Consider the following 25995-nt stretch of genomic DNA (forward strand, 5'->3'; position numbering starts at 1 on the left):
TTTTCTGTATTTTAAGTAAGCAGATGATTTGCACTAAGACTTGATAGTTTTAAGTCCTAGGATGCAGAGCTAATTGAATTGTGAATTAGATAAATGTAAAATAAGAATCATTTAAAACTAAAATGTAATTTTTAAAAGAACAGACCTTCTGTTCAGTCTTTGGTAGGTGATTAATCATCATTGCCGCTGTAGATAATATAATAATTTCCTCTAGTTCAAATGTGTTCCTTGTAAGCTAGACACCTCCTACCTATAGATAGTAAGAGGCCTTCATTAAATATTATTAAAGCTACTAGATTCATTTTTAAGGCCCTAATATTATTCAAGAACATTATCCACTTAACACATCTAAGGAATAGACCAATGACAACATACTTTAAAAATATTAAGCCTGTGATTTTGTCTTTGGAAAATGTGTCATTTATCTATTAAGCTGTTCTGTTTTGGATCAGGATGAGCAACTATTTTTGGTATAAGGGCTAACTAAAGGGAAAATTATAAAGCATTTAAGGCCACATTATTTTCTTCTTTTTTTTTTTAATATTTTTTTGTTATACATAGACCCAATATCTTTATTTTGTTTATTTTTATGTGGTGCTGAGGATCGAACCCAGGGTCTTTCACGTGCGAGGCGAGCGCTCCACCACTGAGCCACAACCCCAGCCCACATTATTTTCTTCTTAAAAATGAATATAGTTTTTTGAAATTCCCACAGGGGAAAATGTGTGTTTGTATAACTTTGCTGAATAAAAGAATGTCAACAAGGAAATTGACACTGCTTTGTAGCTACCAAAATGTTTATATTGAGTGTTTTGGCAACACAGAGCTTTCTAATCTTTCATCTTAGAATTAGGCTGAAGATTTCTGTATAGCTAGTCAGGTAATAGGTATCTCTGAAGGCTGTGGCTTTGCTTGTGACATTGATAAATATGCTTATTTTTATTGTATTAATCATAAGAAGTGTAAGAGAATATCTTCTACTTTCAAAAATTACATTCTATCATTTACTGACTTAAAGATGATGCTTTTAGCACCACTGTAAATTGATTAAACAAAACTCATTCTGGGATTACAATATTTCTCTCCATATTAATGTGTCTTTATACAGAACATTGGCTAGAAACCAGAGCAAAACAGGAGCAAGAAAATTAACAATGTATTTAAATAACAGAAATACTGTTAGAATTTATTATGGGAGATTATAGAAAGAAGGTTTAGTTTTGTGTGTGTGCAGTTAGGCACCGACAGAGGCAGTTAGACACCATTGATCATAAAGTGCATTCAAAGTAAGTTTTAATTCCCCTTAAAAGAATAATTCAATAAAACTCAGAATTCCTTCTTGGAATCCATCAACCCAAGAACATGCATAGATGAACACTTACCAAATACTAACAACCATCTTTTATAATTTATACTCCTGCAATAGTGATAGCATCGTGTACTTACATATATCATATTTTATCTGAGGACCTCGGTCATTGTATCAAGTGGTGTAATATTGGAAGCTCAAGATTCCACAGCATATTAGGTCTACTTATTTGTTGTATGGGAAATAGACTCCCAACAATAGAACCAAAATAAAATCTCAAAAGAGACAAGCCTACATTTCTTATAGTTTATAATTTTCTGGATTTTCAAATCCATTTTCAAAACCATGTTGACTAAGTGAAAAGGATTTTTACATGTCAGGAATAAGATGAGCATTAACCAACAAACATATGGGTTGCCCATTCTATAGTTCAACAGTCCCTCTTTAAATAGCTCATGGTGGCTGTCAGAAGTGGCTTTCCCTAATATATGCTTGCACGTCATTGATTCTCAATTATCATGGCTATGATCTTCGGTGGAAGAAAACATTTAACACTGAAATGACATACGTATAGGTCCATATATGTCAAATAGGATGCATCTACGTATTTTAGCAGGCCTACATTTAACACAAAAGCAAAAATGCATCAATTCATTTAAGGTCAATCTTTCGGTTTTTAAAAGGAACAAAACTTTGTGTCTCTTTGCATAGTATTGAAAACCCTGTCCAACTTTGAGTTTAACTCTTGAGACACAAGTTAGCCTAGCAGCAAATGAATTTCTGTGGAATCCATGAATATGCTAGGTCCCTGGGAACTGAGTTTCAGGGCAGTGTAAGAAGCTCACTATAAGTGAGGGGACAGGGACCTTGAGCTCTTCTGTTCTTGACTCAGCTCTTTGTTAGGGTCCCACAGGATGGGCATTCTAAGCATGTTCTTTTTTAAAAGAATTTTCAACACTGAAAAGTGTGTGTGTGTGTGTGTGAGAGAGAGAGAGAGAGAGAGAGAGAGAGAGAGAGAGAGAGAGAAAGATAGCTACTGGGGATTTGACCCAGGGGAGCTCTGCTTCTGAGCTACATCCCCAGCCCTGGTTTTTATTTTTATTTTGAGACAGGATCTCACAAAGTTGCTGAAGTTGGCCTTGAACTTGCGATCCTCCTGCTTCAGCGTCCAGAAGTAGCTGGGATTACAGGTATGTACCACCACACCTGGCAAAAAGCACTTTCTTTTTGGACAATGTGGTTTAGGTTTCTACCCTTCTGTCAAACACGAGACTAACTTAGCTCTTCCTGTGTCCTTCTTTACTTCGGAGGAGGCGCAATATACGTTCATTTTTTGTGAGTTCTGCCGGAAGTTCATTGGCCTGAAAACAAGAAGAGATGGACATTAGTGAATTCCCATAGCTGGTGTGATTTCAGGGACTCTAAAGAGGGCACCTGACCCACAACTTTCTCCTTCACTAGTGAAAAATCCCCATTGGACACTCTTTTGTATTAAGGCAATAAAAATCTCCTTTAAACATATAAATGTTACCTGTTACTTTCTGATCTCAGTGTTATTTTTCTTTCCATCCAGGACCTTAAGAATTTCCTGGAGGGTAGGATCTACGTTGTAGAAATCATTATGTCCTCATTTCCAATACAACGTGTAGTGCATCTTATTTCTGCTCATAAACACTAGTCAAGTTAAAGTTGATACCTTATTCTTAATTATTTATTATGTGAGGTGGTCTGTCCAATAGGGACTTAGGACACAGGGCAAGTATCTTTTCTTTCTTCTGCATTCCAATTTATTTATTCATTTATTATTTTTAAATTTTACACATTTATGGGCTACAATGTGATAATTTGAATATGCATATAGAGGGTAATGATCAAATCAGGGTGATTAGCATTTCCCGCTCCTTAAACAGTTATCATTTCTTTGTTTTGGGAAGCTTAAAACGCCTCTTTTCTGGTTCTCTATCAAATGTATAATAAATTGTTGAAAGCTATGCCATCCTGTGCTGTAGAACACTAGAATTTATTCTTAACTAACTGTATTTTGGCACCTGTTATCTGATTCCCCCTATTATCCCTTCCCTACCCTTTCTAGCCTCTAGTGACCATTCTACTTTTTGCTGCTATGAAATCAACTCTTCAGCTTGCATCTATAAGTGAGAACTTGCAGTGTTAGGACACGTATCTGTGGATGAGAAGAAAGAGTTAGGTAACACACAGAGCAGAACAAAACCCAAGAAAGAACAGCTTCATGGTGACTACGACCTTCACCTGACCCAGTAACTCACCACCGGTATCCCCCATCACCTGAAGTCCCTTCTTTTCTTATTGCTATGGAGACAGTCTCCACTCAGGAATCCAGTTTCTTCCACAGGCAATAGGTGTTATAGGACAATGGTTCTCAAGCTTTTGTGGTCTTAGGATCCCTGCCTATGCTTAAAAAGTATTGAGCACTCTAACAAGATTTTGGTTTTGACTTATTAGAAATTAAAACTGAGAAAAAATTTAAATATACTTCCTAATGTATTAAAAATAATAAATCCATTACAGGTTATTATATATAACATATTTTTGGAAAAAAAACAACTACATTTTCAAAACAGAAAAAAATGAGTAAGAGTAGCATTGTTTAATAGTTTTGCATAAATCTTTAATGTGTGGCTTAATAAAAGACAGTTGGATTCTCATATCTACTTCTGCATTGGTGTTGTGTGATATGTTATTTTTGTTGAAGCACACACAGGAAGAAAATTTAGCTTCACACAGATGCAGAATTGGAAAAGGGAGGAGATTTTAACAGCTTGGCAGATTACTGAACTACATTGGATGCTACACCAAACTTCAACAAAAGGTAGTTTTTTGAAGTTTAAATGCAATGTGAGACCTGACACCACATCAATGAACTTTTAATTCTCTGCTACATTAAAATCCACAGGCATGGTAGTACACACCTGTAATCTCAGTGGCTTGGGAGACTGAGGCAGGAGGATCACAAATCCAAAGCCAGCCTCAGAGACTTAGCAAGGTCCTGAGCAACTCAGCAAGATTCTGGTTTTTTTAATATTTATTTTTTAATTGTAGCTGGACACAATACATTTATTTTATTTATTTATTTTTATATGGTGCTGAGAATTTAACCTAGGGCCTCACATGTGCTAGGCGAGTACTCTACCACTGATCCACAACCCCAGCCCAAGATTCTGTTTGAAAATAAAATATAAAAAGGGTTTGGGATGTGGCTCAGTGGTCGAGTGCCCCAGGTTCAGTCTCTGGTACCAAAAAAAAAAAAAAAAAAAAAATCCACAGGTCCATTTATTGATAGGTGAATCTTGTACCCATGCATTATTTGTGACATCATGCATTGCTCATTTGGAAACAGTTCTTAGAGTTACGTAGATCTTCCCAATCTTGACACATTTCGTTGTGCAATAGCAAAAAATCACATTCATTAATATTACGACTTATTTTTCAGAAAAGCCTTTTGGAAAAGGAAAAAAATGCATTATCCATTTTATCACACAGAATATTAAAAGATGTGCAGCAAAAGTTAAGGTTTAATACAATTAACATTTTTTTCACTGCTTCATCAAAGACATTTTAAAGATCAATATTTTTGAAAAGTAATTGACAAAATTTGTAAAATAACTTACAAAGGATTGCAAACTGTTTTGCCAGTATCATTTAGTGCCCCTGCTTTGAAGTGTACCACGTCGCCAATGTGCTTGCCTCCTGTTGCTTTTGCACCATTGGAACAAATGTCCACATGGTGAAAAAGGCAGTTCATCTTTGTATTATCAAGAATACTGTGCTGACTTTTTAGATCCCCTGAAAAGGTTTTGAAGACCTTCCTGTGTCCACAGACCACACTTTGAAAACAGTTGTTATAAAGGAATCAAAAACATGTTTTGGGGCCAGATCATAGAAGAGTAAAAAGGTACACAGAATGGTGGGAGGGAGGGCTTGCATATAGACGTTACCTGCTTCATGTATTTTTTCTCGGGGACCATCCACTGCTTTTTGGAACTTGATCCTAGGTGAAGCGCCTGCTGTCCTCATCATCTAGGCTGGATCTTGTTCCCTGACCCCTGCTTCCCTACCTGCTGGCTGGGACCTCACTTGTGGGGAAGTATGACTTTGCCACAGCGGTCTGCTGTGTGGCATGTTCTGTAGCTGCGCTCGTGCCCACCACATGGGACTTTTGATATTGCCCCTGGACTGAATCAGAAAGGAAACTACTATGCTATGCCAGAGGCCCTTTCATGAGGTCAAAGTCTACTATGTGCTTAGTTCCTGCAAGAGCAGACATTGCACAAGCTTAACACCTGGGCCTGCAGGGAAATGCTCCTGGTAAACAGACCTAAGCTTCACTCAGTCTCCAGAGTAAACACTCATGAATAACTGAACTGATTATATCAGTTATTGATCAGCGGTGAGCACGCCAGAGGTGGCCAGATGAGCCACTACAGTCAGGAGGAAGAAGGAGCTATGGAACTGTATGTCTATAAGTTTGCTCACTTCTCAGTGCCTTGTGTGATCATCTGCCTGCATGTTCACATCCTTTTCCATGAAAAATGAGCTTTATTATTAAATTTTGCTTGAAGAATGTGTCTCAGCAGCAATATGAAAATAAAGGACTTTGGGTGATATGGTTTTATGTGTCATTTAGGTAGTTCTAAAAACCTGGTTGTCCATTCTCCTCTCTCCTGGATGGTCCCCACTTAATTCCCAGGTTGCCGAGGTTGTATGGATTTTCATGATGGCTGGTACCCAGGTTAGCCCTTCATGGCCATCTTACTCATTATGGAGCAGGAACCTGAGGCCCATATTCATATTCGACACTATTGCATCAAACTGCTCTACTTTCTCATTGTTTCTGGAAGAAAATGTGTTCTCAGTGCTCATTTAGGGATATTGGAAACACAAGACCCCTGTACCTAGGGCGGGGGTGGCTATAGTGCAAGGAGTGGCTATTAGGGCCACTGGTTAGTCCTCTCTCTGGGCATCTGGGCCTTGAAGCCCCAGAACAGAAGTCATAGGACCCCTGGAACAAAAGAGTACTTCCATATAGTTCAGAAGTTACTTCAACTTGGAAGCCTTTGATAGCATTCTCTACTTCCCTGCTTATAGCTTGTATCATTTATATTGCAATTGCTTGTTTAGTTGTTTTAATTCTCCACTAAACTCTGCGCTCCATGAAAGCAGAGATGATGTGAATCTTATTCATCACTGTATCCTCAGCACAAGCACTAACAGTGCATGATATCTACTAGGTGTTCAATAAGTATTTGTTGAATAATGAATGAAAGCCAAGAATACTATCTCAAGAGTCCTAGGAGGCTCACCCTTGCTTCTGGAGCTGCCATTAAAGATGATGGCTTCTCTAGGGTAATTGGTAGACAAGTGAGGGCTTCCCAGAACTCTAAAGGCTTCAGTAGTATGAGGCTCCAACATGAGCACTAATATATACACTGAAGCAGTTTTAGGATAGGTCAAAGTTCAGCACTTTTCCCACTGGACATTACCCCAAACCACTATGATTGAAGATTATTGCATTATGCTGGGAGGAATTGCATGTTTCAAGTCCTATATTAAGGGCTAGGGATTGAATATGTCCCCCTTGCTTAATTCAGTCCTGGATAGTTCACCAACAAAGACTAACCTCTTCTGAAAGTCCATGCATAAGGTCTAAAGGTAAGATCTAAAAGAAAGGCAACTGTGATCTCAACTGGCCACCAGGCAGGCTGGAGAACAGACCTGAGTATCCCAGGAAGAGATAAGCAGAAACGCTATCGTCAAGCAACTCAAGGTTGAGAATAGGAAAAGAAAAAATACTTCTATAGTCTAAGTAAAACGAAAAAAAAATGACCCTTGACTTTGGCATATTGTTTTTTTTTATTTTAAAGAGAGAGAGAGAATTTTTAATATTTATTTTTTAGTTATCAGTGGACACAACATCTTTATTTATTTATTTATTTTTTTAATGTGGTGCTGAGGATCGAACCCAGCACCCCACGCATGCCAGGCGAGCGCACTACCGCTTGAGCCACATCCCTAGCCCCTGGCATATTGTTTAATAGGCACTTCTTAATGGCTTCTTTTCAAAGTGTCATGATATTATACACACACACACACACACACACACACACACACACACACACTTTTTTGCAATCCTGAGGATCAAACCCCAGGGTCTCATACATGCCAGGCAAGTGCTCTACCATTGAACTACACCCCAACCCCATGTTTTGTTTTTATTATTAAAATAATTTTAAACATTAATAGATATTTATAAAATTCAAAGAGTGTGTAAGTATGGAGTAAAGTAAAAGTTTCTTTTCATACCTTTCCTTATTGATTAGTGCATCCTCTTTCAAAAATAGTAGAATGAAACAGACATTATTATTACTGTGTGTATATATGTGACTGCATGACCAGTGTGATTCTGCAACCTGTATAATCAGAAAAATTATATCTCATCTGATTCAAATATATGATATGTCAAGATCACTGTACTGTCATGTGTAACTAAGTAAAACAAATTAAAAAAAGATCTTTAAAAAATGGGTAGTTTAGATCTTTGCTAGATTAGTCTCCTCACCCTGAATCTGTGCATGTGACAGCTGAGGCAGATGCTGAATAGGAGGAATACAATGATATTCCTGCCGTTGTTATTGTATACTCTCCAACTTCCAACTTTAGCCTAATGGTAACTATTTTTGTTGTTATTGTTTGTTTTCATTTGTAGTGCTAGGGATTGAATTTAGGGCCTTGTGCATATTAGGTAAGTGTTCTACCACTGAACTACATCCCTAGCCCTGGCCTAACTGTAAAAAGGATTTAGGACTATAAAAAATATGAGTTGGTTTTGTAACAGTGACATAGGCTGCCTTTAACAATATAAAGGCAACATTTCCCCCACATAGTCACCGAACAGTGCAAACAATTCTTAAGACATGGACATCCAACTTATGGGAATGGTGGTTAGCTACCAGAACTCTGGCATTTTTAGGGCACATCTCTGATGACAGAACAATAATACTTTCTGTGTGTAATGGTGTACGCCTGTAATCCCAGCTGCTCAAGAGGCTGAGGCAGGAGGATCATGAGTTCAAAGCCAGCCTCAGTAACTTAGTGAGGAAATAAGTAACTCAGTGAGACCCTGTCTCTAAATAAAATACAAAAAAGGGCTGGGAATGTGACTCAGTGGTTAAGTGCCCTGAGTTCAATCCCCAGTACCAACAAAACAAAACACTCAAAACAACAACAACAACAACAACAAAAACCAATAATACTTCCTCGCCATAATAACTGCTTGGCCTGCCTTTCTCATCCCTGCTGGAAGCCTGCAGCACTGTTAACAGAAAAACCATTGATGACACAGGATTTTTAGTACAATTCCTTGGGTCCAAATTACTGCTCAGGAATAAACTATTAATAGCAACCTTGCATACACTACCCGTGCATAAGAATGAAAATAGGGATTGAAGCCAGAAAAATGCTTATTCTGGCTTGGGAGGATGTAGTCTTATCTCTTTGCACAAGGACCAAATGGGGTTAAAAGAAATAGGTACCTTGTTTCTCAGGGCTGGGTCAGCCCCTGCTTCCAGGAGAAGGGCAACTGTTTTAATGTTCCCGCTGAGCACTGCGGCATGGAGTGCTGACGTCCCATTCTAGAAGAAAAAGACAGTGTGTGTCAGGAAGAGCTCATATCAGCGCTTAGCTTGGCTTTCATCATAAATTACCTCAGTGATGAGACTGTGATGTCAGAATCTTACTTACCTTCCCTTGTACTTTTCAAAGTCATATAAGAACCTGGTATAGTGTTCTCGGATACACAGCTTATGATAAGTATAAATATTGCCAATGTTTTTTTTTTTTTTTTGCACATGAAACAAGGAATCTGACCCACGGTACAGATAACTTCAGGCAGTTGTATATACTTTAGGAATTGCTGCAAAAATACCTAGCAATGCTGTGCCAAACTTTTTTTTTTTTTTGAAGAATAACACAGATAGTCTTTGTACATTTGGTGAGCCACTTCCAGCAGAGCCGGAGGAACAGTTGGCTGGCCAGTGGGACCACCTGTCAGCCCAGCTAGTCACTATGTCTGCCCACTCTGGTGGGCAGGGGTGGGCGTGCAGTCACTGCATTTAACAGGAAGAATATGTGGGCTGAGGCATCCTTCCCCCGACTCTGGAGCTAGAACATTTATTTCTAAGCACAGAATGGTCTACTGGATGAGTTACTAACATTATATGAAATTTGGTGAAAATGTTCATTGAAATAAGGAAGCAGCTAAATGTAGCATGTAGCTGGACGTGGGAGGGGAGGGGAAGAGAATATAACCACTTACATAAGAATCGTGGGCAACTACAGGACATTGGTTCCAGAGGGTACAGATGTATATAAACAGTACCCAAGTTCAAACTTAGTTTTGTAATTAATGACTAATAAAAATTATGCTGAGCTTGGCATGGTGGTGCATGCCTATAATCCCCAGTGGCTCAGGAGGCTGAGGCAGGAGGATCATGAGTTCAAAGCCAGCCTCAGTAACTTAGCAAGACCCTAAGCAACTTAGTGAGACCCTATAAAAAGGAGCTAAGGATGTGGATCAGTGGTTTAGCGCCTCTGGGTTCAATCCCTGGTACAAAAATAAATAAATTTTTAAAAATTATGCTGGTTTTGTGGAAGAGGGGGAAAATCTAGCGAAACAGCATTTTTCTATGGTTGCTTTCAAAAGTGTTATAATTTACTAATTTAGTAATATTTCTCAAATTTATATCTTAACCAGTCTATCAATGTCACCTATGTGCAACACAGCTATGAATTAAAAAAAAAAAAATTTTTTAAAGAGCTGTTTGAAAAAGACTGGATAATTTATGTTTCTAAAGCTCCATCCCTTTTCTTCATAAAGTTCGCTTTCAAAGATGATTTATTCCTACTTTACAAATGATTTTAACAAGTGCAGTTTTCTGTCTTCCAAGTTCACGTAAGATCAGAAGTAGGTCAGTGTTGGAAGGACCCATGCACTGACAGCAGCAGTTCTGTGTTAACTGATAGCAAGAATGGAGTCGAAAACTCTAAAGGACAGACAGGAAGTGTCCCAAAAGCCTTCAAGGACAAGTAGACTTTATGCACATTGACAGACTCTGAGGGCACAGTTCCCAAACTGCTAAGCCACTGTGCCAAGATGTGGCATCCTCTATTTGAGAAGACAGGAGAGGCATACATGTGGCCAGCAAACTTCTGTCTGCCAGTCAAGTCTATCCCACTGCCTGTTTTTGTATCCCTGCAAGCCAAGAACTGGTATTGCACTTTTAAGTGATTAAATAAAGATTAAAAGAAGAATATCTTGTAATGTGAAAATACAAAATTCCATAAGTATATGAAGTTTTATGGGAATTCAGCCCCATTTGTTGTTATTGTTCCTGGCTGTGTTCTTACCACCACAACAGTGTAGAGCAGTTATGACAGAAAACCTAAAATATTTACTATCTGGTCCCTTATAGAAAAAAGTTTGTTGACTCTTGGCATCCACTATAGTTTATAAATATTTTAATCTGTAAGTATTAAAACTTATCAAAGAGGATTGGGCCCTGTTTTGTGGAAGACCCAGAAGGACATTTTTCTGAGGCTTTCAGATCTTTGAAGCAAATTTTATTTCATTTAAGGTAACCAAGCTCAGGGATTCTTTGCTTAGGATAATGAAGAGAAGAGTATTCTTCCTTGATTTCACAAATCTTCCAAATGATATCAATATGGTTTACTTTCCCATTTAGCAATTTCATTACAATTATCTTTTTTTTTTCCTAGAATACCAGGGATTCAGTTTACTCCTTTTACCACCTTCTCATTTTTACTAGTACCCTTGGAACTCCAGCACCGTGAAGTTGGAGGCATGTCTTCTTAAGAACGCCCTCCCCAGGCTGATTACACCCAAATTCTACAGCAGTCCCCAATAAGAACTTATTTTCTAACCTGTTACCTTTCTAGATTGTATCATTTCTCTTAGGTCTTACCTTCAAAATACCAAGAGTGGGAGAGAATTTAAGCAACTCCTCGATTACATCATTATACCCTTTGTTGGCTGCTTTCAACAATGCTGTGGTACCGTCCTGAATAGAAACAGGAAAATAAAAGTTGATTATTAACATATGTCTGGGTTGGCTGAGAACTAAATGTCAGTTGAGAACTGGGAGTATAGTGTGTTTGCCAGAAATAGGCAAAGTGTGTAAATGAAGCACAGATCAGCAATGTCTCAATCTCGGAGCAGTCTGGGGCATATTAAGCAGTTAATTCTGCATGAAGAATATTAGACACAATATGTGATCATTATATTAACTTAGAAGTCTGCATTTGGGAATTCATAATTTCCCAGTCCCTTAGAACATGGAGTCAGAGACAAGGGGAATTTCAAGAGCATACTAGGGTATTAATGGATTCAAGAGGCATTCTTGCTGCTGGTGACTTAGCAGAAATCATCTGTTTTTAACCATTTAGATTATTGTTGTACTGTATGTACTGTTTTAAAAATTTATACAACTTTGCCCTAGTCTCCTCTGTGTACCCATTTGCCTGTGTTTGATGGCAGGGGGCCAGGTGGGTAGGTTGAAATCTGCTTAAAAAAAAAAAAGAATTCAAGGACAAAGTCAAGAGTTAATATTCAGCTTCTGTCATCGATTTTGGTACAAGAAGAGGTTTTTTTCAAAGCTTCATGCTTTGATTGATCACTTGCTGTCATTTGTAGGATTAGCTCTGGAACTTTCCTCTAGTCACCATTAGGGTTTATCTGGCATCAGGAAGAAGGAAGGTGGGCTAAACAGATTTTTGTTTTCTGGCTTCAGTGATGGTGGGAAGAGAGAGTGGGAGAAAGGACATGTGAGCAGTCGGAAATGTATCTTAGGATTTTCCTTTTCTGGGCTTAGATTTGGAGAGGGGAAGGTGGGTCACATAGGTAAAGGTGATAGAAAGGTAAAGAGGTCAGGCACAGTGAGACAAAAAGCAGACAGCCTGGTGTGGGTAGAATCTCCCCAAGATGCCTTTTAGTTCCCCTGGGGCAAAGGGCTTGTTCCAGGCACACCCAAGTGGATTAGGTGACACCTTGGGAAGCTAGTGTGGACAGCAGGAGCATGGGAATGTGGTGCAGCAGTCTGCAGCTGTGGAGACCAGGGGTGAGATGCAGCCAGCCAGGGGTATCGCTTGCTTGCACACCATGCATGACCTTGCACACCATGCATGACCTTTCATGACCCACAGGCCGGAGGCCCAGCAAGATTCCGTGGCTCCCCACTCCGCCCAGAATTCATGGCACCATCGAAGTTTCCACCGACTTGGACTTTAACTTCGACTTTGTTTTCTTGCTAAAGAGCAGGTGGAGATTGGGAGGAAGCCCAGGTGAGTTGCAGACTAAAGAAACACCCGACTTTCTGTGTACATCCAAGCCTGGTCGAGTTTGTTGGGTGGCTCCGATTGGTGGCCGCGGGGATCCCTCGGACACTCACGTTGCGCGTGGCGTCGCGGTCTGCGCCCCGCAGCAGCATCACCCGCACCACCTCGCTGTGGCCCATTTGGGACGCGATCCACAGGGGCGCCGTCCCATCCTGCGGGAAGAGGAGGCGGCCAGTGTGACTGTGGTGCTTGATCCCAAGTTTCCGAAACCAAAAACCCTGGGAAAGAACTTGATAAAGGCAGATTGACCCTTCGACTGATTGAAATGCTCCCAAGAAGTCTCCAGAGAAGAGGAGGATGTTCTTAACCCATTGACATACTGGCGTTTGGCAGTGCCTGGACTGCTTGCCTGACTGCCAATATCCAGTTTGGGGCTCATAAAAACTGTCATTTAGGGTTAGACATTTAACCCCAGGGTGTGGTACAGATTTTGAGGAAGGCCGTGTGGGAACTTTGCTGGGATCTTACTGGGAATGTGCAGGGGACAGCAGAGCACACCAGGCAGAACAAGATTGCACACATCCAGAAAGAAATCAGGCTGTATTTCCCTTCCTCGGCCTCCAGACCACTAATTTCTTTTCTGGTGCTCAGTCATGTGCACACAATGCATCCTGCCTAGTGAAAGTCCTTTGTAACCACGGGAAACTGAGAATTGTCCTTCAAGGTAGAGTCAGAGAACTCAAGACATTTCTCTTCTTCTTTTCTATACTCATGTCCCCCACAGCCACATCATGTTTTAAGGGAGCTTAGGTTCATTTTATGTGAAGGTAATGTTGTGTTTTTTTAGCAGGTGACACACCCTGGCGAGTTAAGCAGGGTAATATTTTTGGTAATATTTCTTGATATTATTCCCCAACTTCTTTGGGAATAAGAAGCCCTGAGGCTGAAATAATGACTCCAGAGAGGACAAGGTGAAATACCCAAAGGATGGAGGATTTGACAGCAGGGTGGGTCCTGCCAGAAGAAACAGGAAATGGAAAAACCAACTCGCGTAGGAAGGCGAAGCAAGAGAGGTGGACTGTCCACACTTTCCTCCCCTTCTGGGTTGAATCTGGTTGTGTGGAGACAGGAAGGTAAGTAATTTAAGGGTAGAAACACCCAGATAAATTATGGGGAATTCCAGATAGGGAAGGATTGTCTCCTTTTCTTGGGATGGAGCCCAAGGAAATCATAAGTGATTTACAGAAGCTCTGTTCTTGGCTAGTGCCTGAGATTTAGAAAATAAATGGTGATGGGACTTGTCACTATTGACCATGGACCTGAACCCTGTGGCCCACATCTATCAGGCATCCGGGTCCCCAGGAGTTCCTGTCTGCCTGTGGACTGGAAATGCTCAGGCAACAGTGGCCTGGAGTAAGCCAGGGTTTGGGAAGACAAGGCCACAGAGAGGCACAAATTCATGAGCAGAGACCATGGCAGGGTCAATATTATGTGAAACCAGCTGCATTTGGGGGGGCACCACTCCAGGATGTTTGGAGAATAGAGGCCAGCACAAAGTTCAGGCATGAGTCTCTCCTGATGCCAGGGTAAGAAGCATAGCCTTTGAGATCTTAGGTCACTTTGGAGAGAAGGACAGGAGGAGGGAGCCAGATCCAGAATTGGTTAAATTTAACCCCAGAGGTCTTTACAGTAATAGAGCGCCAAGAGTCTGCTTCAGCCAGAGAACACTGGCTTACCCATCAGTGGGAATGGGGACTGAAAGGACAACCTGATGCTGTTATAGAATCTGAAGTTACATTTTCTGCTGTAGAGTGCAATTTCAGCCCGAGCCTATTAGCCAAAGGAGGCCCAGGATGATTGTCCATTGCTGTCCTGGCAAAAAGGCAGAAGGCAAAGGCAATTGAGTAGGTGGTGGAAGATGTCAAACTGAAAACCCAGGAGAAACTGGGGTTGCCGAGAGGAGGTCAGAGGATGTGGGCACTGCTGTCCTGGGAGAGGTGGGGAAAGAGGTCCTGAAACTAAGGCTGCAGGAAGACCGAAGACATTTTCACCTGCTTCACACTCCTTCATACTTTCCCTGGGGTCTCTTAGAAATATTCTTGAATCTGAATATTGTTTGTCACTAGCAAATTATCACTTTTACTGAAAGTACAGATTTTAAGTATAAATTAAGGTATCATGTATTGTTTCCAAAGCCGAAACACTTCCACACTCTTTAGTTTGAGTCTCCCAGATTCAGGATTTAATCAATTACTCATTTATCCAACCAACTGACAATTGTTAAACATCTCCTCTGGGTTCCAAAGACCTAAAATGTTTTTAAAGGAACCAAGTCTGGAGGAGAAGAGACCTGGAAATTTCTGTATGATTGCAGTGTTGCATTAAAGTATGGATAAAAAGGAACATGATGACCTGGGAGAGGGGCTTTTTTAATGAAGAAAGTTCATTCCAGAGAGAAGGAGGATCACATACAGTCACAGGGTCTTGGACAGACATGGGTTGGCAGGCAGGTGGGCAATCTAGAGGCTGTGGCACAGGGGTGTAGGTGGGGTTCAGGGAGGCAGGATAGGGCATCTGGATTCCAGAGACCTAAAATGTTGCTGGGTTTTCTGGCACTCAGCACTGGTTTTCTGGCACTCTCCCTTTTTGTCTGCTCTGGGTTCATTCTGTTCTCTCCACCAGAGGGCAGGCAGGGACATGAGCTGGGCTGCCAGATGGGTATGCTTCCCAAGGGGTTGATTGTTCTAGTAAAACTGAATTTGGAAGAGTGCTGAGAGGTACCGTCTGGGATCGGCTTTTACTATTATCAATTTATCACAGTCACACCCAGATCTATTCCTTTTTTTTTTTTTTTGGTGCCGGGGATTGAACTCAGGGACACTTGATTACTGAGCCACATCCCCAGCCCTATTTTGTATTTTATTTAGAAACAGGGCCTCACTGAGTTGCTTAGCTCTTTGCTTTTGCTGTGGCTGGCTTTGAACTCTCAATCCTCCTGTCTCAGCTTCCTAAGCTACTGGGATGACAGGTGTGCGCCACCGCGCCTGGCTTCAGATCTATTCTTAATGGGTATAGTCATGTTGGGGAAAGCAGTCACCACTTCCTGCCTGTGAGATCTTAGGCAAATCCCTCTCAGGTTCCATGTCCTCATCTGTAAGGATATTAGCCTCACAGCAATACTGCCAAAGGAGGAACTCTATATAAAGGTGGTGGGCAAGAGGACGGGCTGAAAGATGCTTAGGAAAGTTAACTGAATCTGAGTATTATTCATCATGAGAAACAATAAGCAATTTAATTTCTATTTTTGTTCACCAAGTACTTCCACCTGCTTTATTTAATTGATTCTCCCCAGTGACTGTGAGTAAATTGTAAGCAGATGTGGGGGTCACCTATGTATTTCATGATGGGTAATTGCTTCTCCAAATCTGTTTTTTTGAACCCAGAGGATTGGGTATGAGTTAGAACATTACAGTCAAATCAAATTATCAGGTGATTATCTAGCTGTGAAATGGAAAGGTTTTCCTCTCTGTACAGCTCTATTTCTTTTTTCTTATTTTTCCTCCTTTACAATACTCTGAGCTTCCATTTTCATAATGAAAATGATGGAAAACAAATCAATTTAACTTTTTTTGTAGAGTTTTGGAAAGAATCAGAATGGGAAAAACATTTTAAACTATTTAAATCAGGTTTTGAATATTTCTGGACAAAAACGGTTTGCAATATGCAATTGAATAAATCATTGTGAAGTGGAAGTTATATTATCTGTTGCATTTTAAAAAATAGAGCATTTAGATTTGTTTATTTATTTATATGGAGATTCCTTAGAAAATTGGAATGGAACCACCATTTGACCCAGCTATCCCACTCCTCTGTCTATACCCAAAGGACTTAAAATCAGCATACCATAGTAATGAAGCCACATCAATGTTTATAGCAGCTCAATCCACAATAGCTAAAATGTGGAAGCAACATGGGTAAAGAAACTGTGGTATATATACACAATGGAATATTATTAGGCATTAAAAGAGAATAATATTATGGCATTTGCAGGTAAATGGATGAGGTTGGAGAATATCATGCTAAGTGAAGTAAGCTGATCCCAAAAAACAAAGTCCGAACTTTCTCTCTGATGCTGATCCATGATGGGATGGCATGGAAATAATGGAGGAACTTTGATGGGGCAAAGGGGAGGGAAGGTTGGGGAGGGGGCATGGGGGCAGGAAGAATGGTGGAATGAGATGGACATCATTACCCTAGGTACATGTATGACTGCACATATGGTGCAACGCTACATTGTGTACAACCAGAGAAATTAATAGTTGTGCTGTAATTGTGTACAATGAATCAAAATGCATTTTGCTGTCATATATACCTAATTAAGATAAATAAATTAATAAAAAAGGAAAAGAAAAAAGAGCATTTAGATTTATTTATTTGGTACTGGGGATTGAACCCAGAGGTGCTTAATCACTGAGCCACATCACCAGCCTTTTTTATGCTTTATGTTGGGACAGGGATTCACTAGGTTGCTTAGGGCCTTGCTAAGTTGCAGAGGCTGGCCTTGAACTTGTGAATCTCCTGCCTTTGCCTCCTGAGTCCCTGAGATTACAGGTGTGTGACATTTATTTTTAGAAAGGTAAAGCTATGATAGCTATTATTTACTATCTGTGTGCATACCAAGTGGAAAAGGATTTAGACTGACTTTGCAGACCAAGTAATAAAAAGAAGACTAATGGATAAAAGCCACATGGAAACTTGGGATCACTGTAAAAAATAAAGTATAATGAGGGCTGGCTAAAGACTAACTAAGCTGATGAGTTCCCCATGCCTGCAGGTGTTCAACAGCAGCTTACTAGTGTGGGAAGGACTCAGTCACTAGATGGACAATTCAACAGGGTGACTTTTGCAGTTTCTTCCAACAGTGTTGTTCTAGTCATGTATCCTCTAAGTTATTTTATAGATAGATCACAGCACGAGATGGAACCTAGCCCCATCAAAGTTCCTCCATTGTTTCCGTGCCTTCCCATTACGGATCAGCATCCACTTATCAGAGGGAACATTAAGCCTTTGGTTTTGGGGGATAGATCACAGCACGAGATGGAGCATATGACTTGACCTGGATTAGAAACTAATCTTATATGATCTTATTTAGGCTTTCGAAGATTTAGTAAAGAGAACTAAAACCCATAGGAAGAAGTCTATGAAGAGACACTAATTCCCTGTTTCTACTGCCTTTCAGACCTTGTATATGGCTACTTCTACTTGCAGACTCAGGCCAGACAGTCTTTGGAATCAATTCTATTCTAAGCTGGGGTCCAAGAGATGCAAGGAAGCATCACCAGTAGCAGATGAGATTCAAATATCAAGACAATGTTGTTACCAGTCCTACCCTGATCTAGAGCTGCTGCATTAAGAATTTTGCAGAAATTATTTTATTTAATTTTCTCACAGCAAACCTATGGCAAACAAACAAACAAACAACGAGGTTCAGGGAAAGCAAACAACTTGCTCAAGGTCATGTAGTTAATAAATGAAACCAGAGCTTCATTTCCTTAATATATTCATGTCCCCATAACTACCACACTTCTCCCCACAGAGAGCCCTGAATCTGGTTCCCTAGCTGCTCTTTTCTGTCTTCTTGGGACTGGTACATTGTCCCTTGAGCCCTACTTTAGAGTCTTCTAGTTCCCAGTCATAGATCATTCTGTGCTGCAGGCTTCCAGATCCCTTTGATCCTCTGCCCAAGCTCCAGAATATCTTCTGGCAGTCAACACACCTCTTCTGAGTGTCACCATATGCAGATGGACTAACTCTGTCACTGCCCTCCACAAGCAGCAGGGCCTTGTCTGTCTGCTCCTGTCTGCATAGCCCCAGGTACTGTGCCCATCTGTCTGCTCTTCTTTCCCCTATACACCTCTGTATTTGTCCCTCTAATCCTGTAACCCAGGAAAACGTTTACTTTCTAGGTCCCAGCAACTCTGTGTGCAAATCCAACATAAGGCCTCTACTAGAGAAGTCCATTTATTAGATGGCTTTTCTGTTGGATTTCAGAGAAAAGCAGAGTAACATAACAAGAGGACCAGGAAGAGAGAGTGATGAGAGGCCAAATCTCAGCTCTGGGTAAACCAAATCAGGCCTTTGCCATTCTAGAAAATATTGTTTTAATAAGGTGGTTGAGTTGAGTTGGAAACCAGTCTATCCAGGCATTTTATTGATTGAAAAATAGACAAAGTAGGCACCTTGGCTACTGATTCAAAGGTTTGACTCATGTCAACTCTACTTGGAAAGGACACATGGAAAGAAACAAAAATGAGTGATTGTGGAGTTCAAGGATCTCTTGACCTCTTTATGTGGATGGTGTGGAAGGAAAGTCTTCAAGTTTCAAATTAAAAGCTTAGTCATTCCCACACCTGACTGGGGCTTGCTTGTGTTTATGCTTCCTCAGCACCAAGTATGAAAAAGGTCTCCATTTCGTTCTCAGTGGTAGAGTTACAAAGAAAAGCCATTCTTAGTACAGTTCAGATTCCCTGCAGCTCTGATCAAATGTCAGCTGAGCAATTTCAAAGCAACTTTATTAACATCCTGTAGTCATAAACCGGTAAGTAGGGGGACTCCATATAATGGCAGCACAAAGATTATAACTCAGATTTATCTAAGAATAGTAAGAAATGAAACTAGGAAAATATCTTTGTCCTTATTTTGTAAATCTGAGAACTTTTTGATAATGACACAATATGTCAGCTGAGATTTCAGAGTAAAAGGTTGGTTTCCAGATGCTTTCCCTATAACATACTACCAGGTGCAGGTCATCTTAATGGAAATTTTGAACTTACGATTTCTTTTTTTTTTTTTTTTTTTTTTTTGAAAGCTTCTTATAACTTGTAAGAAAGTCAGCCAGGACTTGTATAACTTTTGTCACTTTTATGACATTATTTGTTTTTTAAAAAAACAGAATGAAATCAGCAGAGGTTATAATTTCAAAGAAGGCAGAACTTGGGCTAGTCTGACCTGGATAGATAGGAGCCTTTCATTATATACTCACAGCAAGTAGTAAAACTGATTTCGATTTAAGAACACAATGGGGTCAGCATACTCTATAAAAAGGGAAAATTCCATTGCTTTTTTCTCTCAAAGCAATTCTTATTTTATAAAACACCCCTTTCCTGAATAATGGTGCTTTCAGAGCTGGGCTCTGAACAATTCAAAATGAGCCCATGAGGCGCAATCTTTGGAAGGATGTGTCTTAACTCAAGGGTGGGTCTTCAGAGGCCAGGTCAATCCCTTTGACCAGGTTATCCTCACTCCCTAGGAATGAAAACAACCACATGTTGTGGTTACTGCTGCAGTGTTGATTTATTCTTTAACTTTTGGTTTCAGGGTCATTGCATGACTTAATTTAGGTTCAAGTGGATACAACATTTGAAATATCATCTATCAACCTTGTTGTTATTGTTGTTTGGCATATGAAATATAAAATATATTTTACAAATAGATTTGTCAAAGTACCATAAATTATTTGGGGAGGAAGTACTAGACGCTTGATAATCTTGACAATATCTCATGCCTAAGTTCACAGTGGCACCTTGGATAATCATCTCCAAATCAAATTTCTACAGTCTAAAAACAATGAATTTCTTTAATTAATTTTGGTATAATGAAATCTCTGATTCAGAATCAGTCAACAACTTCAAAATAAGAAGGATAGTCAAGAAAATAACAAACTCCATCCCAAATATCAGCTTTGGTAGGTCTTAGGATTCAACTTTTTCTGAATAGCATTCTTATCACCATTTAAAGCTAAGATCTTTAAAATTCTAAAAATACAACTTTACATTCATAGCAGTGCCTGGCACATGATATGTGCTAGGAAACACAGATTGAATGTGGAATAAAACAACTGTCAAAACTTGACAAACTCGAAGTGTTGTTAGGTTCATCATGCCCAGCTTCCTAATTTTCAGATGAAGGCTGGAGAGGTTGATTTGTTGTTCAAAACCACACAACTTGTTACTGAATACAGAACTCTGTAATCCAGACCTTATATCCCAAAGCGCTTTCTTTCCTCAGTTTTTAATGAGCTTCTGAAGATCCACAAAGCTTATGGCCAAGACCTCAGACCAACCCGAAGGTTCCGTAGAGAGGCATTCTGTAAATGTCTAGGTATTCCCTTATCAGGTCAATTTCAATGGAAACCTGCTTGGGGGTCATTACTGGTAAGACATCAGCTTGGCTTTACCCTAAGTACTACCTTTATAGTCATGTCTCACATTTACAGATGTGTGCCACGCTGCAAACCAGGCAGCGTGGCGCACATCTGTAAATTCAGCACTTTGGGAGGCTGAGGTGGGGGGATTGTGAGTTCAAAACCAGCCTCAGCAAAAAAAACGAGGCAATAAGCAACTCAGTGAGACCCTGTCTCTGAATAAAATACAAAAATAGGGCTGGGGATGTGCCTCAGTGGTCGAGTGCCCCTGAATTAAATCCCTGGTACTACCCCTCCCCTCGAAAATTAATTGGGGCAGAGAAAGAGCAACATATTATGCTGCCTTACTTTTGGAGGGCTCTTGACTGCTCATCAAGTGCTGCCATCGTTAACTTGCATTTCTGTTCCTTTAAGTATCTGTGGATGGACTAGCCAGATGTTAATAGGCTGTTGGTAAATGAAGTCTCAAAAGTGATATGATTTTGAGAGATGAAGGTGCAGAATCTGCCCAAGATTCCAACAGCCTGGGCTCTTCTATGCGTGGTGGAGGAAAGTGGAGGTAGGGATAGGAGATAAGGCAGAATATCAGCAGAGGGGCCGGGCAGGACTTGCCTCTATTTACCTATGTTCCAGGCTAGCCAACACTAATTATTTCAGTGCAGTCATACTTTATTTGAACAGGAGGTGGCAGAATGCATACTTGACCTCAGACTAAACACTCAAGTTTTAAAAGCACCGGATGGTGATGTCAACTTGATTCCATAGGCTTTCTGTTTAGTCCAAAGCATAGACCAGGAGAAACCTTAATCAAAGATTAAGTTTTCATCACAGAGGCAAAAGGGTTCAAAGAATGCCTAGAGCTGACTGGGTATCTTAGGTATGTCCTGCTAGAGGACATCTGACAGCCTCATGCACTTGAGCAAACTTCATCAATGGACATTACCTGCCTTGGCTGGTTGACTTTTGCTCCTGAAGACAGCAATAATCGAATAACATCTAAGTAACCACCTTGTGCCGCTAGGAAGAGGGCAGTGGCTCCATCCTGAAAGCAGACAAATTGAAAGTATTCAAAAATTATGTCTTATGTTTATTTTTAAATAAATCAAAGTGAAAAATACATTTAATATAATTTTCCATTTTCATCTCCTTTTAGATTTTTATCCTTTTTTAAATGATGAGCTTAGTGTTAGATAACAACAAAAATACCTCAAACCTATTTTGTGTGTTTTTATGAATAGGGTGTAAAAATGTCCTTTCAATTTGATCTTTTCTACACCTTTGTCTTTCTTGGTCCCTTATCCATGTCTCCTTAACATACAGTTTCCCTGAGTATTAAAAGGCACAATAGGCTGGGGATATAATTCATTGGTAGAGCACTTCCCTAGCACGTGCAAGGCCTTCAGTTTTATTCCCAGTACCACTACCACCACCACCACAAGAATAACAACAAAAATTAAAAGGTATGATGTTTTCAGATAAACTGCCCTTTGAAAGAATCTCCACAAAGATGCTCCCAATCCAGGAGACATCAACAAATGTAAAAGGTGAGGCATAAAAGCCCAAAACTCGTGCTGCCATTTTCTTGAGTTTTCTTTTTAACTGGGTGCTTCTGTCTTCTGGGCATTTGTTTTTTTCTTGGACACAGGTCAAAAGGTAATTGCAGTAATTGTGACTGAGAGCACACATTTCCCAAATGCTCACTTCACCCAGAGTGCATGCACAGAGTAGGGTTAGCCTCATTGTTTCTAGATTACAGTGGAAAACTCAGAGCACACCTTAGTGGAAAACATCCACCCAGCCCAGCTAATTATCACACCTCCTGCTGGGAATGCTAACAGCTAAAACACAAAACACCTTTCCCTGCAAGTTCAACTAGGCGCCTCATGTGCAGGATACTGGATTTCCAGTGGGTTTCAGCTGAGCTGCCAGACTGCCCTCAAGGCAATAATAATTAAAAAAAAATTAGTCTGTACAGATTTTTAAGCAGATACAGGGATAGAAATCCCAGCTGCTCCCTAATGCCTCAGTAAGTCTACTATGCCCTTAGCAGCTGCTCTCAGGAATTTTCTGAACTGCACCATCTATGCATCCCTGGGGCAGTGATGCATTTTTCACTGGCATTGCAAGTTTCAGTTCCTAGAAGGGATCCCTGACCCCTGCTCCCCATCCCCATATTTGGTATATTCAGGTGAGAGTAAAGGGAAGTTATGATGCACAATTTTTTTAAAAAACTTTTTATTTGTTTCAGAGCTGACTGGGTAGCTTAGGTATACATGACAATAGAATGTATTTTGACGTATTATACATACCATATTATACACACATAACTTCCCATTATTGTGGTTTCACATGATGTGGAGTTATACTGCTCGTGTATTCATATATGAGCATGGGAAATTATGTCCGATTCATTCTGTCTTTCCTATTCCCATCTCTCCTTCCTTCCCTTCATTCCCCTTTATCGATGTGATGCATAAAATTTTTGAGTCAGCTTACAATAGAGAGGAATTTGGCATGGGAGGTTCCCCCCCAAAACTCTGTATTTCTGAGGTATGTGTCCTTCAATAGTCTTCTGGAAGAATATTTTTTAATGAGTACAAATTCTCTACCCATAGTCAATTTGGATAGCTATGAAAATCACAACAAACTTTCCCTTTCCAAAGAGACTTTGTCTCTTCCTATCAATCTACACATATATGCACTAGTAAACACACTCAGGCACACCTTATCTATATAAAGCCAAAGAAATAGCTAAAGCTTTAGGCCTGTGTTTCTTAGATTTGGCCACACATCAGAACCACCTGTTGCTCAAGTTGTGCCCTCAGAGACTCTTTTTGGATGGCTTGGGAATTGAAATATTTTTTTAAAGCTCCCCAGGTGCTTCTAATGGGCAGCCAGAGTTGAGAATCACTCCTTTAGATCATTATCAAGTAACTCATTCATTCTAGTCTTAATGCTGCAGGCTCAAAGAGTGTCATAGATTTTGAAGTGCAGAGGGTAAGGCTAGTTGCCATGGACTTCAAAGAGGCCTCTGATTTGTCAGAGCTAACTAGGTAAACTTGGAAAGGGTACTCCAATGGAAACATTCACCTCTCCACAGCTCATTATCTGGCTATGAAAGCAGAGTGCCCTAGGCATAAGGGCTAAAAACCTAGAATATGGTTCCTAGATTGTTGGAGGTAGGAATTCTTTCCCTCCTCTGCACGAGATTCTGTCAAGTCACTTCATCTCCCCATATTTCATTTTTTTCCCCTACAAAACCGGGAAAAGATTTTCCATGAAGCCTATGGAATGACAGTCACAATTAAAAGAGCCCCGAGGTAATGTGATAATTGCCAATTAGCTACAAATAGATCCACACTAGCAGTGGGTGCCTTTCAAAGGTCTATGGTGCACCCGCTTCTCTCCTCCTTGTGTCCTTCCTCACAAATGACTATACAATAGGTCAGTATATTTTGGTTATTGGCAAGTCCACATGCTGGGCTATGTGGGTTGTCATGGTATGAGTAATTATGTATCTTATGATTTTGAAGACCTTAATTTGCATAGGTATCTGAAATGTTTCAGACATACAACATTTAAAAGTGAGGACAAAAAAAATGATGGGTAAATATTATACGGTTTCTATATAGAAAAAGCTCATGTGATCAACTATATCTTTTCCCTTTGATGTCTCAGATGAAAGTCCCAATTGAAAATGTTTTTGAAGTTGGTGTTTCCAACGTCTGGATTTAGACTGCAATGCTGTGTGTGATGAAGGAAGGAGCAAATGTCTGCTTGAAAACACACTCACATAAAGTTGGTCATGGATGTTGGCTCCGTGCTTCAGCAAGGTCTCCACCACCTGCATGTGCCCATACTGACTGGCAGCCAGCAGGGCGGTGCCCCCATCCTGTGGACATGAAAAGTATAAATGCCTTTAGAGAAGTATAGGCCCGTATTTACCAAAGAGGAGCTCCTCACATAGATAGAACTTTGGAAGAGAATCTGCCCTTAGATAGTATCAAACTCACTTTCCTTCTTTCACCCTTTTATCTTTGCTTTATAATCATGATCAGGTTCATCTTAAGGACATGTCTATGTTGTACACTTGGATGATTTGCTAGAGATCTATTACAGTTATTTCACCAAGTTATTATGATAAGGAATTTCCCATGCTGAATGCAGAAGCATCTATTTGCTTCTTAATATGAGAAAAACAGAGCACAACATCTGTGCCAAGTCTTGTCAGTTCCATCCTGGAATAGCCAGAAGAGCCTCCCGTGGCTTCTGGCCAGAGACCCCCCTCCCTAACAAACACTGGCTTCTCCCTGTAGTGCCACCCAGTTATAATCCATTGAGTATAAGGTGCTTTTTTGGATGATCCTCTGGAACCACTGCTTTCTTGGGACAAGATTTGTGTCTATTAAAAGAGCAGAGGACGACAGCATGTCCCACGTGTCTCTCACTGTCATATCTAGTGTTTTCCTCTGAACATATGCCAATTTCCCAGGTCTCTTCTAAAGTATAGGCCCTAAACAAAGCAGAACCCTATAAAGTTGGTGTGCTCTGATGTGGAGATTCCTTTCTTCCATCTACTCTACTTTTATTTCTGTGGCTCAAATTAGAATTAGCTTTGATGCCAACCACATCACACTACTGACTCATTGAGTTTGTGGTCAATGAAAACCATTAATGGTGTTTCTCAGACACATAGGTAAGACATTATCTTTTCCCTTCTAGAATGGTTGAGTTGTTTGTTTGGCTCTGTGAATTGTTAGGTGGACATTTAAATAATTCAAGAACATGTAATCTGTCTAAAAAATATGAATCATAAATACGATACTGTGGTTTCTAAAGTTAGGAATAGGGTTTTTGTTCAAAAGGAGTTCCACCTTCAGAGAGTCTGATTTAGTAAGTTTATGGTGAGACCCAGATGTTTGGCTGTGTGGTGGGGATGGGTGCTGAGCTGGGCCCTGAGGGGTAGGGAAGGGAGAGGAGAGGGACTGAAGGCTGCAGTTTGTTGGGGAGGTTTGAGGGGGGTATCAAGAAATTGCTTAATAGCATCAATTAGTTCCACTGTTTCCAGATTTTGTCCTGCCAATTTTCTCAGCTATTT

General features: G+C 40.2%; 1 protein-coding gene across 4 annotated transcripts in view; it reads right to left on the reverse strand.

Moving 5' to 3' along the window:
* The window catches only part of ANKRD29 (ankyrin repeat domain 29), a 45097-nt gene continuing 19102 nt past the window's right edge, over window positions 1-25995 (reverse strand). For 2 of the 4 annotated variants that reach the window (XM_081262931.1, XM_081262930.1), the window contains exons 5-10: window positions 24691-24789; window positions 21841-21939; window positions 12808-12906; window positions 11326-11421; window positions 8878-8976; window positions 1-2670 (exon numbers count right to left, since the gene is read on the reverse strand). In XM_081262931.1, the coding sequence (XP_081119057.1) occupies window positions 2587-2670; window positions 8878-8976; window positions 11326-11421; window positions 12808-12906; window positions 21841-21939; window positions 24691-24789 (576 nt within the window). In that variant the 3' untranslated portion in view covers window positions 1-2586. Of the gene's footprint in view, window positions 2671-8877; window positions 8977-11325; window positions 11422-12560; window positions 12667-12807; window positions 12907-21840; window positions 21940-24690; window positions 24790-25995 lie in introns of those variants that run through there. The other 2 variants (XR_014018274.1, XM_081262932.1) reach the window with 2 other exon arrangements.

This window comes from Spermophilus citellus (genome assembly GCF_964194105.1).
Source record: "Spermophilus citellus genome assembly, chromosome: 12".
Lineage (NCBI taxonomy): Eukaryota > Metazoa > Chordata > Mammalia > Rodentia > Sciuridae > Spermophilus > Spermophilus citellus.